Raw genomic sequence first — 14,336 nt, forward strand, 5'->3', positions numbered from 1 at the left:
AACGCAAAGGAAAATCTCTTTAGATACTTAAGTGACAATTGAATTTATTTTTATAATTGTTTTAATAGCTTTTGTATAATCTTCATTGCTATTATGAGATATAAAATGTATTTATCAAGTCTGTAATCATTATGCCAAAAAATCTGAATTACTGTAATATTTTGCATATTGTTAAAACTGTAACTTTAATTGTAAAAAAAAAAAATTAAAAAAAACCAAAAAAACAAAAACAAAAAAACCCTCAGAATTAGCAGAGCATGGTGGCACACGCCTGTAGTCCCGGTATTTGGGAGGCAGAGGCAGGTGGATCTCTGTGAGTTCAAGGCAAGCTTGGTCTACATAGTGAGTTCCAGGACAGCTGGGGCTACAGGGAGACCTTGTCTCAAATAGACAAAAACAAACAAACAAACAAACAAACAAAAAACCCAAAAAACCCTCAGAGTTTAGCCCCTTCTTTTTTCTCCATGTTTTGCTTCCACCAATATGAAAATGAGTTTTGGGATGGGTGTTTCCTGGGGATAGTTGGACAAGGGTCAGTGAGAAGGTGAGCCAATGGATGAGGAGTCCTGACCCGAACACAGAAATGGACCTGAGTTGCATAAACTTCTTCTTTTGCCTGTGTGTGTGTGTGTGTGTGTGTGTGTGTGTGTGTGTGTGTGTGTATGTAATCCAAAGAATCCCAGTTGCCTGCAAAGGCGCGGGGCCCAGCCCACTAAATGAATGACGGCCGCTGTAGCCAATAAGGATTTCCAGCAATCGACACCCCAAGAATTGTGGAGACTTCTTTCCACCAGGGCAGGGAGGGAAGAAGGTAGAACGGGGAACCGAGCGCTGGACACTCACTCCAGCACGTCGCGGTTGAACTGCCTCTTGCTGTTGCCCAGGAACTCTCCTATCATCTGGCGGCTGAGACCTTTCCGTTGGAGGAGAAAGTGGGCCACACCGATGGGGGTGTCGGGGATGAAGCCGCGCGAGATCAGGAACTGGATGCCCTTGTCCGGGTTTCTGCAGAGGGGTTGGAGTGGGGAGAAGAGCAGAAGCCAAGGCTCCTTGGGGCTGCTGTCTTCCTTGCCTCCCATAAAACCCACAAAGGCGTCTTGGAAATGGACTTCCCAGGGACCGCAGCACAGTGTTCCCTATGGGAACACTACTTACCTGAACCTCACATAGGGGATGGGTATTGGAGTTGGAAGAGGGCAGAGGAGGGAGAACCCAGGGCAGGAGGGGAAGCTCCCTTCTCTGTTCCTGCCGCAAGGCCTCAGGCTAGCTGGGGAAGTCCTTCCTCAAACCCACAACCCTGCTGCTCCTGGAGCTGTGTCTCACTGGGTTAGGGATTGGAAGATGAGCCCTGGGAACCAAACTTTCCTTGCAATTTTGACATTTTCAGGACATCCAAGCACGTGGCTGCTTTTCTAGAAATTCATTTCCATTGTGTTTTGCAAAGGCATCATTCCACAACATATTCCAGGAAGGGATCAAACGGGTCCTTCCCTAGGGATAGGTTGTGAATCACTGTCTTGCAGGATGAGGGTGTCTGTGTGTGCATGCAGAAGTGATACTGTGGACTTGGCAGTGTGCTGGGGTGGGATTGTGCTCACTAGTGGCAGCCGGACCTAGGAAATGATGGATGGCTCTGGCCTCACTTAGGTCTGTCTCCTGCCAACCCTTGAACAACCTGCCTCTCTCCTGTGAGCCTGTTTGTTATTCTGTAAAATGGGAGGATTCTGCCTGTCTCTAGATACTAGTAGAAGGATTGCAGGTGCTTCATGAGCTATGAACAGTAGTGAGTGTCTTGAGGCCAGGGGCTGAGTGTCACTCATCATGGTGCAGGCCTGGCATGCAGTAAATAACAGCTGTCTGAATAAATAAACACGGCTGTGGTAAGGAAAGACTTCATGTTCTAGGCCCAGAGGTATGAAGGAAGAAGTTGGAGAGGTTGTAATGAGCAGCTCATGCCTTGCTGGTAGGTATGTGTCTGCTTCCCCGCCTGCGTGGCCCCAAATGTGTTCTTGTTTCATGGGGTGTCTGAGTTATGGCAGCTGTGTCTTTCTCTCCTTCCGTTCCCCTCTTCCTTTTCCATTTCTCCTGGTTTGCTTTACACCCCCTTCCTGTCTCCTCCTTCTCTTACTCATCCCAATTAAAAAAAAAATTTAAGGGGGCTGGAGAAATGGCTCAGCAATTAAGAGCACAGACCGCTGTTGCAGAAGACCTGGTTTGAATCACAGCACCCACATGGCAGCTAATAACCATCATAACTCCAGTTCCAGGAGATTCGAGGCCCTCTTTTGTCCTCTTTGGGCATTGCATGGCAGGGATGCACTTATACGCAGATAGTACATTAAAAAATAAAAATAAAGTTAAAATTAATTTTTTTTAAGCATGAGGGGCAGGAGAAAGAGGACTGGAGAGACGGCTCAGCAGTTAATAGTACTGGCTGCTCTTGCAGAGGACCCTGGTTCAATTCCAAGCACGCACATGACTGCTAAAAAATCATCTGTAACTCCAGTTCCAGGGGATCTGATGCTCTCTTCTGTCCTCTGTGGGTATTGCATGTTGGGTGCACCTACTATGCAGGCATAGTACTCATTATACATAAAATTAAAAAAAAATTTAAAATTAAAAAGTAAAATAAAAAAGTATCATTTGAGGACAAGGCATGAGTGTCACGGCTTGTGTATAGAGGTCAGAGGACAGGTTTGTGGAGTTGGTTCTCTCCTTCCACCTTTATTTGGGTTTTGGGGGACTGAACTCAGATTGCCAGGCTTCCATGGCAAGCACCTTTACCTGCTGAGTCATCTCCAGACTCCTCTACCTCATTTTTACACACACACACACACACACACACTCTCTCTCTCTCTCTCTTCCATCATTCCCCCATTTTGCGACCACCATGAAATAATGCCATTTTCCTAACTGTGCTTTCTTCCTGGATTCCTGCTCAATTTTCATATTGCCTATGCTCAGCTCTGTGTATTCCTTTAAATTCTCTCATTTTTTCGAAGTGTCACCTCGTCTTAAAAAGTAATAGTTGTGCAAACCTGTGTCTGATGTGTCAGCTCATCAGGAAAAATAAAATGTGTACTTCCTAAATAAATATTCTGTAGGGGATCAGGCCAGGCACAAACTGCTTGGGAAAACCCTGGGATGATGCTGTCAGTTTTCTGGTGCCCCAGGCATGCAAGTCCCTCTTGGTCCTTTCCTACTACCTGGCCCTTCCCAGGACTGAAGTCCCCAGGCCTGGGCTCACTCACATGTTGAAGAGGTTGAGGCCGATGCGGTAGAGCCGCTTGCGCAGGGTGTCGGTGGACAGCGTGGGCGACCTGCAGCTGGCTGGGTTCTCGCAGTGGTAGCGGGGCAAGCTGAGGATCACTGCCTGCAGGGCCTCCTTGGAGGCAGAGGCAGAAACCTCTGAGCCAGACTTGGCTGATTTGGTGGATGCGCTGCTGCTGCTCAGCTGCTCGGAGTTGTCGCCCCCCTCGGCCTCCACCCCTTTCCCTGTCTCCCCAGCCTGTTCCTCTTCCTCTTCTGCATCTGCAGCCAAGGCCTCCACGACTGCCTCCGCGACCACAGGCTTGTGGGCAGCCTGGGCCTGGCTCTCTGCTGCCTCTGAGTCCTCACCGGGTGGGTCCACCTGCTCTACGTTAGGAGCTTCCGAGGCCTCCTGCCCTGGAGCCTCCGGTGACTCGCCTTGGCTGGATGCAGGCTCCACGGTGGCCTGGGTGGTCTGCGCCCCCAGGCAGTTGGCCACCGACAGAGCCGTAGAGGAGGAAACAGAGATATTCTGGTTAGCGATCTGTACCGTGACGTCCCGGAAAGCCATCATGAGCGTGCCGCTGTGGCCCTGGGGCAGGCCGCCGGCCTCATCTGCAGACCCTGGGCGGCTCTGGGGCTCCTGAACCTCGGCCTCCAGGTTGGGTTGCCCTGCACCTGGGTGCAGTGCCTGGTGGAGCTGGTACGCGCCACTCTCCTGTAGCGAGCACATGGTCTTGAGGCTCCAGGTGCTGAGGGCGTCGTCGATGGACTTGGCCAGGGACTGTACCTGCTCGGTGAAGGAGTCCTCCAGCTCAGTGAGCGAGCCGGCGAAGGTGGGCGGGAGGGAGGGCGAGCGTCCCAGCGGCAGCCCTAGCAGCCCGCAGCCCTCCAGAAGAGCCTTCTCGGCCACCAGGCTTTCGGCAGTGGGCGCCCGCACCTTGCGCAGGGAGATCCGCCGGGGTAGGCGGCTCTCCAGGAGCGAGTTACGGATCTTTTCGAAGTTCTTGCTGAGCTGGTACTGGCGGAAAGCGGTTTGGATCGTGCAGGCAGCGCGCCGGGATACCAGGTGGCCCCCGTATTTGTGTTCTAGCATTTCAATCTGCAGCGGGGACAGAGAAAAGAGTTTGGTTAGGAAAAGTGTTTGTGGGTCCCCAGTGCACAGTGCAGCTCTATGGGGGTGCTCACATCAAAAGACCCCCAAGTCTGACAGGCCTGAGACTCCCCAGGTCTCTGACAAGACTCCTAGGGTCAAGACAGAGGATTCCACTGGGGACCGGAGAGGCCCTCAATGCAGTGGATAGAGGTGTTGCTGATGGTTCACATAATGCTCATCTCCCATTTATTAAAGAATGCTTACATCAGAGACACATGCAGAAATATTTATGAGTGAAATGCATGATATCCTGAATTTGTATTGAAATACTGTCAAAAATAAGCTAGTTAGCATTATATTAATATTAATAAAATATTAATAAAGGCTGTTAGCTTAGCAATGGCCTTGATGCACAATTAAAAATAATTTTAGAAATGAAAAATTTTAAAATGATGTTAAAATCAAACAAAAAAATCCCCACTGCTACCCCCCCCTTTCTCCTTCTGGCTCAGCACTGGGGTGCTTCTCTTTCTCCAGGAGCACCCACAGATGCTCTGGTGTCTGGATTTGACCATCTTTGCATTCCCAGTCCCTAGCCCAGAGTCTGGCACATGCGAAGTGCTAAATAAATGTGAGCACAAACACATGGATAACAGCCCAGGAGTGGGATCCCCTCCAGGTCACGTCAAGCCACCTCTGTTTGCAACAACAGGAGCTGTGCAGCCAGGGCAGGGTTTAGTGGGGCTGGTTGTTAGGGTCTGACTCCAGGAAAACCTCCCAAGGTGCCTACTGCGTGCAGAGTCCTTGCTCTTTTCCTTCAGCTCTGCCCTTCATCTCTCATCTTTTCTCTGCTTAGGTTGCTGTGTTCTTGTTTTCCGTATTTTAGTAAAATCTCTCAGGTAAGGACCAGAAAGATATTCCCTTCTGAGATATGACTGACCATTTAACCATGCCCTCTGGAGGGCTTTGTATTTAAATAAAGGACTGGGCTAACGTTAAGGAGATGGATGTAACCGGCATTATAGACGCGGGTGAGTGTTCAGAATAGTTTAGGATGTGAGAAAATGAACCTGTATTCTGAAATTGTGTCCTGTACAGCCTTACCTTCCACTTATACATTATGCCTCTTCTCAATTAAGAATCTGGGTGGGTGGGCGGAGATTCATTCACCACAGCAAGAACAGTATTGACACCCAGGAATCTGGGTGGAAAGGGGCACAGACAGATTTGCTATCCCTACAGCAGATGGAAAGGCAAGATCATTCCTCAATATAGCACTGTCACCTGCTTCCAGACCCACCTGATCCACCAAAGGCTGTGGCTGGGATGACTGGTACAAGGCCCTGGTACAAGGTGGGGAGCTCTGCAGTGGTGTCAGGATCCTTGTATTACAGGGGAATCCTCAAATGGTCTTTAAAAAAATTATACCAGGGGGCAGGAGAGATGACTCAGGGGTTAAGACAACTGACTGGTCTTGCCAAGGACCTGGATTTTGTTTCCAGCACCTACATGGTGGCTAACAACCATCTATAACTCCAGTTCCAGGGGATACAACGCCCTCTTCTGGTCTCCATAGGCATTGCACACATGGTTGCACTTGCATGCATGCAAAACACTCATACACATAAAATAAAGATAAAATTTTAAAAATCATACAAGGATGGTCTTGGAAATGTAGCTCAGTGGCAGAGCCCTTGCTTAGCATGTGCAAAGCCATGGGCCCCATCCCCAGCACTGCTTTTAAAGAAAATCATATCAACCATGTTGGCTGTTTGTTGATGCATAAGAAATTTGCAAAAAAAAAAAAAAACAAAAAACCCTCAGCAGCTTAAAATAGCACCTTTGCTCAAGTTCCTTAAATCAATAGTCTGTACACAGCTCAGCTGAGTTCTCTGCTCAGGACAGCACCAGGCTGAAGCCAATGCTCGTTGGCAGAATCCTTTCCCTTGCCATCCTAGGACTGAGGCCCTCAGTTACCAAAAGCTGTTGCTATCCCCTGACACATGGCCCTCTCCACAGCATGCTAGTTTCTTCCTTTGAGGAACACAGGAAGGTATCTAGCTTAGGTTTTGTCTTACTTTAAAAGGTTCTTCTGATTGCATCACACCCACCAGGATGATCTCCCTTTTGGTTAACTGAAAGTCAGTTGATTTGCCATATGTTTCTAATAAGATGAAAACTCATATTGGACACATTATATCACTAATCATAAGAGTAATGACTATTATATTCATTAGGCTTGATCAATTTCAAAGGGAGGAAATTATATAGAAAGTATACAGCAGGGTAAGGAGCCATTGGGGCTGGCTTGGAATCCTGCTTACCATACAGCTGGAGAGTTGCCTACTTGGTCTCTCTAGTAATTTTTCATGTACCTGTAAGAAACCTGGCTCTCTGCCTCAGGTGTAGTCTGTTCCTGCTTTTACAGACATCATGCCAGAAGGAAGAGAAGACCATAGCTTGGTGGGTTCTCACTGCTGAACTCTAGTGTGTTCACTGGTGCCTACTATGGAGAGTCACCCTTGAATTAGGCAAGAAATATCTCTGAAGCAAAGTGTGGAGTCTAGAAGGGAACTTTTCCCCTCTCACTTTTTTCTCTTTTATCCCCTCTCAAGGACCATGAGACACTCATATGAAGCCCAGACGTCACATCTCTTTCCCACTGGTCTGTTTCTACTTCCTTGGGGAACCAAGACCCAAGAGCATCCTGTCGGGTGATAAGATGCCATAAACAACTGAGAGAATGGGTGAAGCCGGAGACATTTCTAGCATGGTAAAGGATCCATCCACTTGGTGTGGTATCATTTCATTTAGAGACAGAAGACTGGCCAAGATGACCCTAGGAGGGTCCTTTCATGCTCTCTCTGTTTCTGAACTGTCGCTCGTTGAACAGCCTTCACCATATGCAACCACCCTCATGAACTGAACAGCCGCACTCTGCTTTTCCTACCCTGATGACCCCAAACCCTCTCAGACTATGAGCCATAAGTCCTTTCTCCTTTAAAATTTCTCTTAGGTATTGTGGTAACAGACACAAAACTAATGAGTACAGAAAATTCAGTACCAGAGAACTAGGGTTGTTGCTGTGACTAAATCTGACTGTGTAGTTCTCAGGCCTTTGAAACTGGTTTGCAGGAGGAATTTGGAAGAGTTTTGAGATGTGGGTTTCAGAATCCCTAGAATGCTACAAGCAAAGACTAATTGTTTGAAACGTGGAAGGCCAGAATGCTGATAAAAATGTGGATAGTAAAGGCTGTGCTCATGAGATTTCAGATGGGAACAAGGACTGTGTTGGAAATTAGACTAGAAGCTATTTGTTTGCATTCTTCCTGTGCCCTGAAAATTTAAGTGAGGTTGAATTCAAAAGGTAATGGGCTAATTAATTTTGTGGAGGAAATGTCAAGACAACGTAGTTATTGATACGGTTATTTCTGGTTGCTGTGTCAATTTGGAGCAAAAAGCAGTGCTGAAACATATGAACAACATATACTATGTCCAGAGAAAGGATCACATTTAAAATGGCAAGATCATCCACTGAAGGCTCCAGGATGTACAACTGTAAACTCATTTGAGTTTCCTTTGAAAAGAGAGTGCCACCTGTAAAGAACTTAAGGAAGTGTTTTCCCAGGTTCAGTCATTCAGGACTCAGACTATTGTAGTGATAGTCTAAAAAGTTCTGGCATCACCTGCAGGATGCTGGTTTTATAGACATGCAGAATACAAGAATTATGGGGTCATGGAGGCTTGGACCTAGATTTTTAAGAAAGGGCTGGAAGGTCATAGTCTCCCTCTAGGGAACCCCTGACAGAGAGATGCATGAAGCTTTGAAGGAAAAACCTGGGATGCAATGGAGAACTCAGAATGCTAGACATGCCAGGCACATGGAATATCTGCCAACGAAAGCCATGGACACTAGTGGAAACAGCCCAAGAAAGAGATCATGTGGTTTGTAAATGGCAGGACCATAAAGGCAGGGCTGCTCAAGCCTGTTGGAGCTCAGATGATGCCACAATTATCACCAGATGCCAGACATAGAGCTAAATAATTTAATCTATTCCCTGCTGGGTTTTGGTCTTACTTTAATTCTATCCCTCTGTTCTATGTTTCCATTTCTGCTTTTTGGAATGGGATATTTTTACTCCATGACATTGTATATTGGAAGTATATAACTGATTTCTTAAAAAGTTATAGGAGCTTATTATTGTTAAAAGATAGCTTGAGTCTTGGTAGAGAATCTGAAATTTGTATTATCTCTTTAAACTTTTTTTGGGGGGGTAGGGTGTATATTCATTGTTCATAGTGTTGGGTTTCATAAAGACACTTTCAAACATATTGTGTACTTTGACCTTGTCCCTTTATTCCTCCTCCCCTTATCCTTGGTCTTTTTAACAATATTGAAACTGTCAAGACTTTGGGGACTCTGAAAGTTGGACTAAATGCATCTTGTATTATGAGGTACCATGGATGGACTGTTTTGACTGGAATGTGAAACATGCCCACCATGGGCTCATGTTTTGAATGCTCATTTTCCAGCTGGTGGTTGTATGTTTGGGACACTGTGGAACTGTTTGGAGGTAGGGTCTAGCTGGTTACTAGGCATGGACCTTAGAAGGTAATATCTGGCTTCCAGTTGTTGTCCCAGTCTGTGGGGTGCCTCATCTGTAGTGATGTGAACAGCCTCTACCACATGCTCCCACAACCAAGAACTAAGCTGATATATCATACCCTTCCTGCCGTGATGGAATTAAAACCACTGAAACCAGGAGTCCAGAAACCTCTTTCTTCCCTTAAATTGTTTCTGTGAGGCACATGGTCACAATGATGCCAAACTAACACAAAGCCCCATGAAGACAGAGGCTTGCTTGCCCTGTCCATTGGCTGACCACCAATTTTTAGACCATACCCAGCATGCAGTAGGCATTCCATGTATTGAATAAATTAAACAATTAATTTCAACATTATCTCTGTGATTCTCAAAAATCCTCATATGACCTGGAGCAAACCATCTCATTGCTCTTGCCGCCTTTGAACTTTCCCCCATTCTCCTGTTTCTTACCTGCATTTCTACCCTCCACCCTCTGTTCCTTGTCTCCTGCTTTTGGACCCTCTCCCAGTTCTCTGCAGACTAAAATATAACTCTATTGACTGCCCGGCCCAGGAGGCATCATTCTACCCCCTCTAGCTTCTGTTGAACATCTTGGAAGATTGGTCTCCCTTCAGCCTCCCTTCCAAACAGTCAAACTCCCGATCCAACCCTGCTAGCCATCTCCTTGTTCTCTGATTTTTACACATCCTATACCTTTGGAGGACTTCCAAAATGGTTCTCAAGAAGAGCAGCTATGCAGCCTCATCATCACCAGGCCTCCCTCACCCCCCATCTTCCCTTCTTCATGAAGCTCTTGATATACTCCTGTGAAACTCCTTGACACTCGTGCCCCAGTTGATCTTGGTTTCCTTGTCCCCAGTCAGCATCAATCATAAATCCCTATGTTTGCCAGTCACACATTGTATATATACCATCTTCTGTTCTCCACACACGTTTTCATTTTTTTCTGTCCATTTCTGGCATCTTCCATGGTTTCCATGTTGGAAACCTAACATTAGAGCAACCACGATAGCTGATAATTAGCAACTAATTAGGAGGGGAAGTGTCTCAGAGAGAGCTTTTGTAAGGACTCTAAATATAATCCCCAAGTGACCATCCTCATACCTCTTGTGTGCCTCCCTCAGAGAACCTTGCCAACTATCAGAATGTCACTCTGATCAGCTGATGAACAAGCATCACATAGGGAAACATCCCCTTAGATTTGCTTCTTCCATGCTAGTTGACCTTGGGCAACTTTTGAATATCTCTGACTCTCGGCTTTTCATTTGTTAAATGAGGCCAGTTCTGCTGACTCTGAGGCTTGTTTTAGGCTTAAATGAGACCGTGTGGCTCCCAACAGCTTCATCTTGGATTCATATGCTCAACAGCCTTATGGATGCCTCTGTCTGCTGATACAAAGCCATCGTCTTTCCTCATCTCACCCAAACCAGCTCTGCCTTATTTGCCTCTTAAAACTCTGGTTCATCTGGGACCTTGTGTTTATCCCTGGGTTTGCTCTGTCCTCTGTGTTGTCAGAATGCAGCCCTTTCCTCCCTGTCAATGCCTTTTGCCATCACTCCTGACCTTCCTACCAGCAAGTCACCACAAGGGGCTCCCTTTGACTACTAACTTGATCTGCCCCAGCAGCCTCTTTGCTCAAATGAGTGGGGACTTCAGAACCCTGAGGATCTGGCTGGCCTCATCTCATCCTTTCCATGCAGCCTATATGGCAGCCAACCCCACTACCTGCTTTCCCTTCCCACACAAGGATCTCCACTGGGCAACTGTTCAGCCTGTCTCTTTCAGGTACATCTGTCCCCCTTTCTCCAAGACATGTCCTAACTGTGTCCTCTTCCACAAGGCCTTCTCAGTCCATCAGCTAGTCAGTACCTTGGTCCCAGTACAAAATGTTTTTCCACTCCATTTCTACACGAATCTTTGGGGGTATTTAGCCCACCCACCCGTCCTTGTCTACTTTTCCTACCTCAGACTCCACAGGAGCTCAGTTATTCTAGGCATCTGATATGCTTCAGTTACCCAGGACAGCAGCAGTGCCCAGCACAGAGCAGCTGCTCATGAAGCATCAGAGTTTGGCTACCGGTTTATCGCCCTCTGCTCTAATCATTTTGCATAGCGATCCCTTACTGGTTCCACACTCTCTCCTCTACTGCCTTCCCATCCTTTATAGCCATGTGTGATGTTCATGGCCACTGTTCTGTTCTGAACTCCCAGTACTCACACGCTGCCCCTCAAAGGCATCCCCTGTGTCTGGCACTGGACCAAGTTCATGGCTCAGCAAATGTATATGAACAGGAGCTAAAGTGAACTCGTTCCTATGTCTGGGGAAATAAAAATCCAGACACTCTCCTGGATTTAGGCTGGGAGCCAGATTCCCCATCCTTCCTCCCCCTCCACACTGCCCCACAAATTCTCAAAGGATTGAGGGGCTCTGCAGTGCCTCAGGTTAGTTCTGCTTACTGCGGCCAGGCCCTCCCAGCCAGCTCAGTCTTGTCCTTCACAGGACCAGGTAGACATTTGAGAGGTGATGTGGGAGCCTGGAATGCCCAGGAAGGGAGAGGCATCTGGACCCACTGGCCAAAGAGCAGCTCTACTCACATCTCTCTGAGCCCCATGAATCATGGGTAATTGTGGCCCTGCCTGCTCCTAATACAGCCATTTTTCAGCTTCTGCCAGGAGCAGCAGCAAGGGGCTGTCAGTGTCATTAGAACATGCTTCCCCTTTTCAGTCTGCTATGTTAGCTGAGCCTGATGAGGGTCCTGAGAGATGGGGGAAAGAAGAGGTGGCTGGAGGAAGAACACGGTGCCGAGGAACTTGCACTACATGGGGCTTCTTTCAAATGTGAGCAAAGATTTCCCCTGACCCAAGGTTTCTGATGAGAACATGAAAGCCAATTATGTTATGAACTTTCAGAACCTGGCAAAGCAGAGCCCAAAATCAGGCTGAGAGCAGAAAGTGCAGGGAAGGCACTGAGGGAATGATGGGCCTGAACTGGGTAGGGCTATGCCTTCTGTGTTCCCACCTCTGGGCCCACTGTCTGAAGCACTGTAAGTAGTGGCATGCTAGGACACTGACACTGCCCTTGGGGACCTCTTCTGATCACAGTGTGGGGCACATACGATAGCTTGTACTAAGGGGAGATACTCCAGACTCCTCTTTGAATGCTAGGCCAGGCCACGCACTGATCTGGGGAATGTATATGGGGAGTTCACTGTGATGGCCAAAGACGTGAAGGTGCCGGGTGAAAACCATGTACGTGGAGTTTCCACCTAGCCTGCCTGCCTTCATAGGCAGGCCTGTGTGTTAGTCTTTCCATCCCTGACATGGGGCAGTAATGATGTGCAGATCTGGAAAAAAATGTATGGTGAATGCTTATTTTGTGCCTGACATGTGGCCAGTGCTCAGCTGGCACTAGCCGGCGTCACCTCCACGTCATTTCCCACCATGGGAAGATGAGTTCTGTGAGAACTAGGTCTGTGTAGTTTGCAATATGTCCCCAGGACTAGCAGTGAGTGGAAAGCAAGACTGTAATACAGTTCTCTGAGAGAATAAAGCTAAGTGGCAGACCACCTCTGCCTTGCCTTGCCTTCACCTCCGTCTCTACAGCTGGATCCTCTGGGGAACTCCTTACTCATAGTAACATTTCACCTCTGGAGTGGGAAGAGCCTAGAGACACTCCAGTACAGCTCCCAAGTTCACAAATGAGGAAACTGAGACTTGGAGAGGGAAAGTGACTAGGGAAGCTAGTCAACCAGTTCTTGGTAAGGTATCCCAGGTTGAGGCTGGATCCTGAGGCTTGGAGTCTGGAAGATCTATTGAGAAGGGGGACCGAATGTGGCTTCTATGGACCCTGGATTAGAGAACAATTTGGATGCTGCTGATCACAGTTCTGTAGCCCCAGGGCTTGGCCAGCTCAGAGAGTTCTACAGTTTAGACAGACTGCCAAGATGGCCTATTTAGTAGGAGTAACAGAGAACAGGGTACAAATTCATTGGAGGGCTGGAGGATTTGGGAATTGCACTGGACGCTATATACCCCAGTCACAGCTGCTTTCCTAAAAGGTGCCCCAAAGGAACCTGCATGCTCTTTCTCTGCCCCACCCCAAGGTTGTAGTACCAAAAATCATTGCAAGAGGAAGTGAGCGAGGCCCGTGACGGGAGGAGCAGAGAATGTGGAGGCTCACTTTCTGGGCAGGGTCCTGGGGAAGGGGTCAGTAAGGTGTAACGATGTTTGGGGAAGATTTCATTCACTCATTCACGCATGCGGTTTTTCCAAGCTGAGCATTTGCTAAGATCCAGGGATTGTGCTGGGTGCAGGAGGATGACGGTGGGCAGGAGCAGGGCAGCAGCCAGCACACACTAAATTCCTCATGTGGACTATGAAGTACATCTATCCTCCTACCCCAGGGTGCTTGTGGCACAATCTGCTCAGCTCTGCAACAGCCTGGGAACAACATGGTCCTTGTCCTTATGAGTGGGGCTACCAGATAGTACAGAATAAGCTGTGGGTACTCTGTAAAAGTGCTTGACTAGCTTGGAGACTCCTGGACCTGAGACCTAAGTAGGAATTGAGACCACCTGAGAAGCAAAATGGAACCAAGTTCAGTGCTTCCCATGGAGGAAACAGCATGTGTGAAGGCTCAGAGGCTGCCCAGGGGATTCAGGGACAGTGAATATGAACAGCAGGGACCTTGGTGTGGGTTTGGGTCTGAGGCAGGGGAGCACAGAAGCCTTTGTACTGAACACAAAAGGAGTCATCAAAGGTTTCAAGCAGGGGAGCAGCGTGATCAGAAGTGCACTTCACAGAGATGACTCAACTGCAGTGTGGAGACCAGGCTGCAGAGGTGCTGCTGAAGCTGGAACTGGCAGGGGGTAACCCAGGGGTGCAGGTAAGAGACATACTGACCTGGCCTCAAATAGGTGGGGGAGAGGGTGGGATCTGGGGATAAGTTAAGGAGCAATCTCAGTGGAGTAGAGGAGGGGATAGATATGGTGGTAGTGAGGAGCCAGGAAAATGCTGCTGGGTCTAGATTGGCTGACAGGAAGGCCTGAGACAGGGAGGACTGGGGAGGTCCTGGTGTTTATAACCTGCCAAGCCCAATGACTACCAGATGTCGTATGGGTGGAGGGAATCATGGGGCCAGAATCCTGGACCTCCATCTCAAAGACACCTATAGATCATTAGCGCCTCACCCAGGCTTCAGCCACCCTCCCTTGTCATACAGCCAAGCTTTCTTCCTTTTTGCCTCCTGAGCATCTTCTTTTTCTTTTTAAACATTAAAACTTTTTTCTAATACCTTTGATATTTTTGTGCATTTTAAATGAACTTTAAGTTAGTATACAAAGTGGTGGATTTCATTATGACATCTTCATACTTTTTTCTTTTATA

The 14,336-nt window shown here is 47.7% G+C and overlaps 1 protein-coding gene across 5 annotated transcripts in view; it reads right to left on the reverse strand.

Moving 5' to 3' along the window:
- Iqsec3 (IQ motif and Sec7 domain 3) overlaps nucleotides 1-14,336 on the reverse strand; it is a 111,754-nt gene that overhangs the window by 44,773 nt on the left and 52,645 nt on the right. For all 5 annotated transcript variants that reach the window (XM_008847107.1, XM_008847135.1, XM_008847112.1 and 2 more), the window contains 2 exons: nucleotides 3,252-4,351; nucleotides 844-1,005 (listed from right to left, as the gene is read on the reverse strand). In XM_008847107.1, coding sequence (XP_008845329.1) covers nucleotides 844-1,005; nucleotides 3,252-4,351 — 1,262 coding nt within the window. The remainder of the gene's footprint in view (nucleotides 1-843; nucleotides 1,006-3,251; nucleotides 4,352-14,336) is intronic.

The sequence above is a fragment of the Nannospalax galili genome, unplaced genomic scaffold (genome assembly GCF_000622305.1).
Source record: "Nannospalax galili isolate Female #2095 unplaced genomic scaffold, S.galili_v1.0 scaffold1711, whole genome shotgun sequence".
NCBI lineage: Eukaryota > Metazoa > Chordata > Mammalia > Rodentia > Spalacidae > Nannospalax > Nannospalax galili.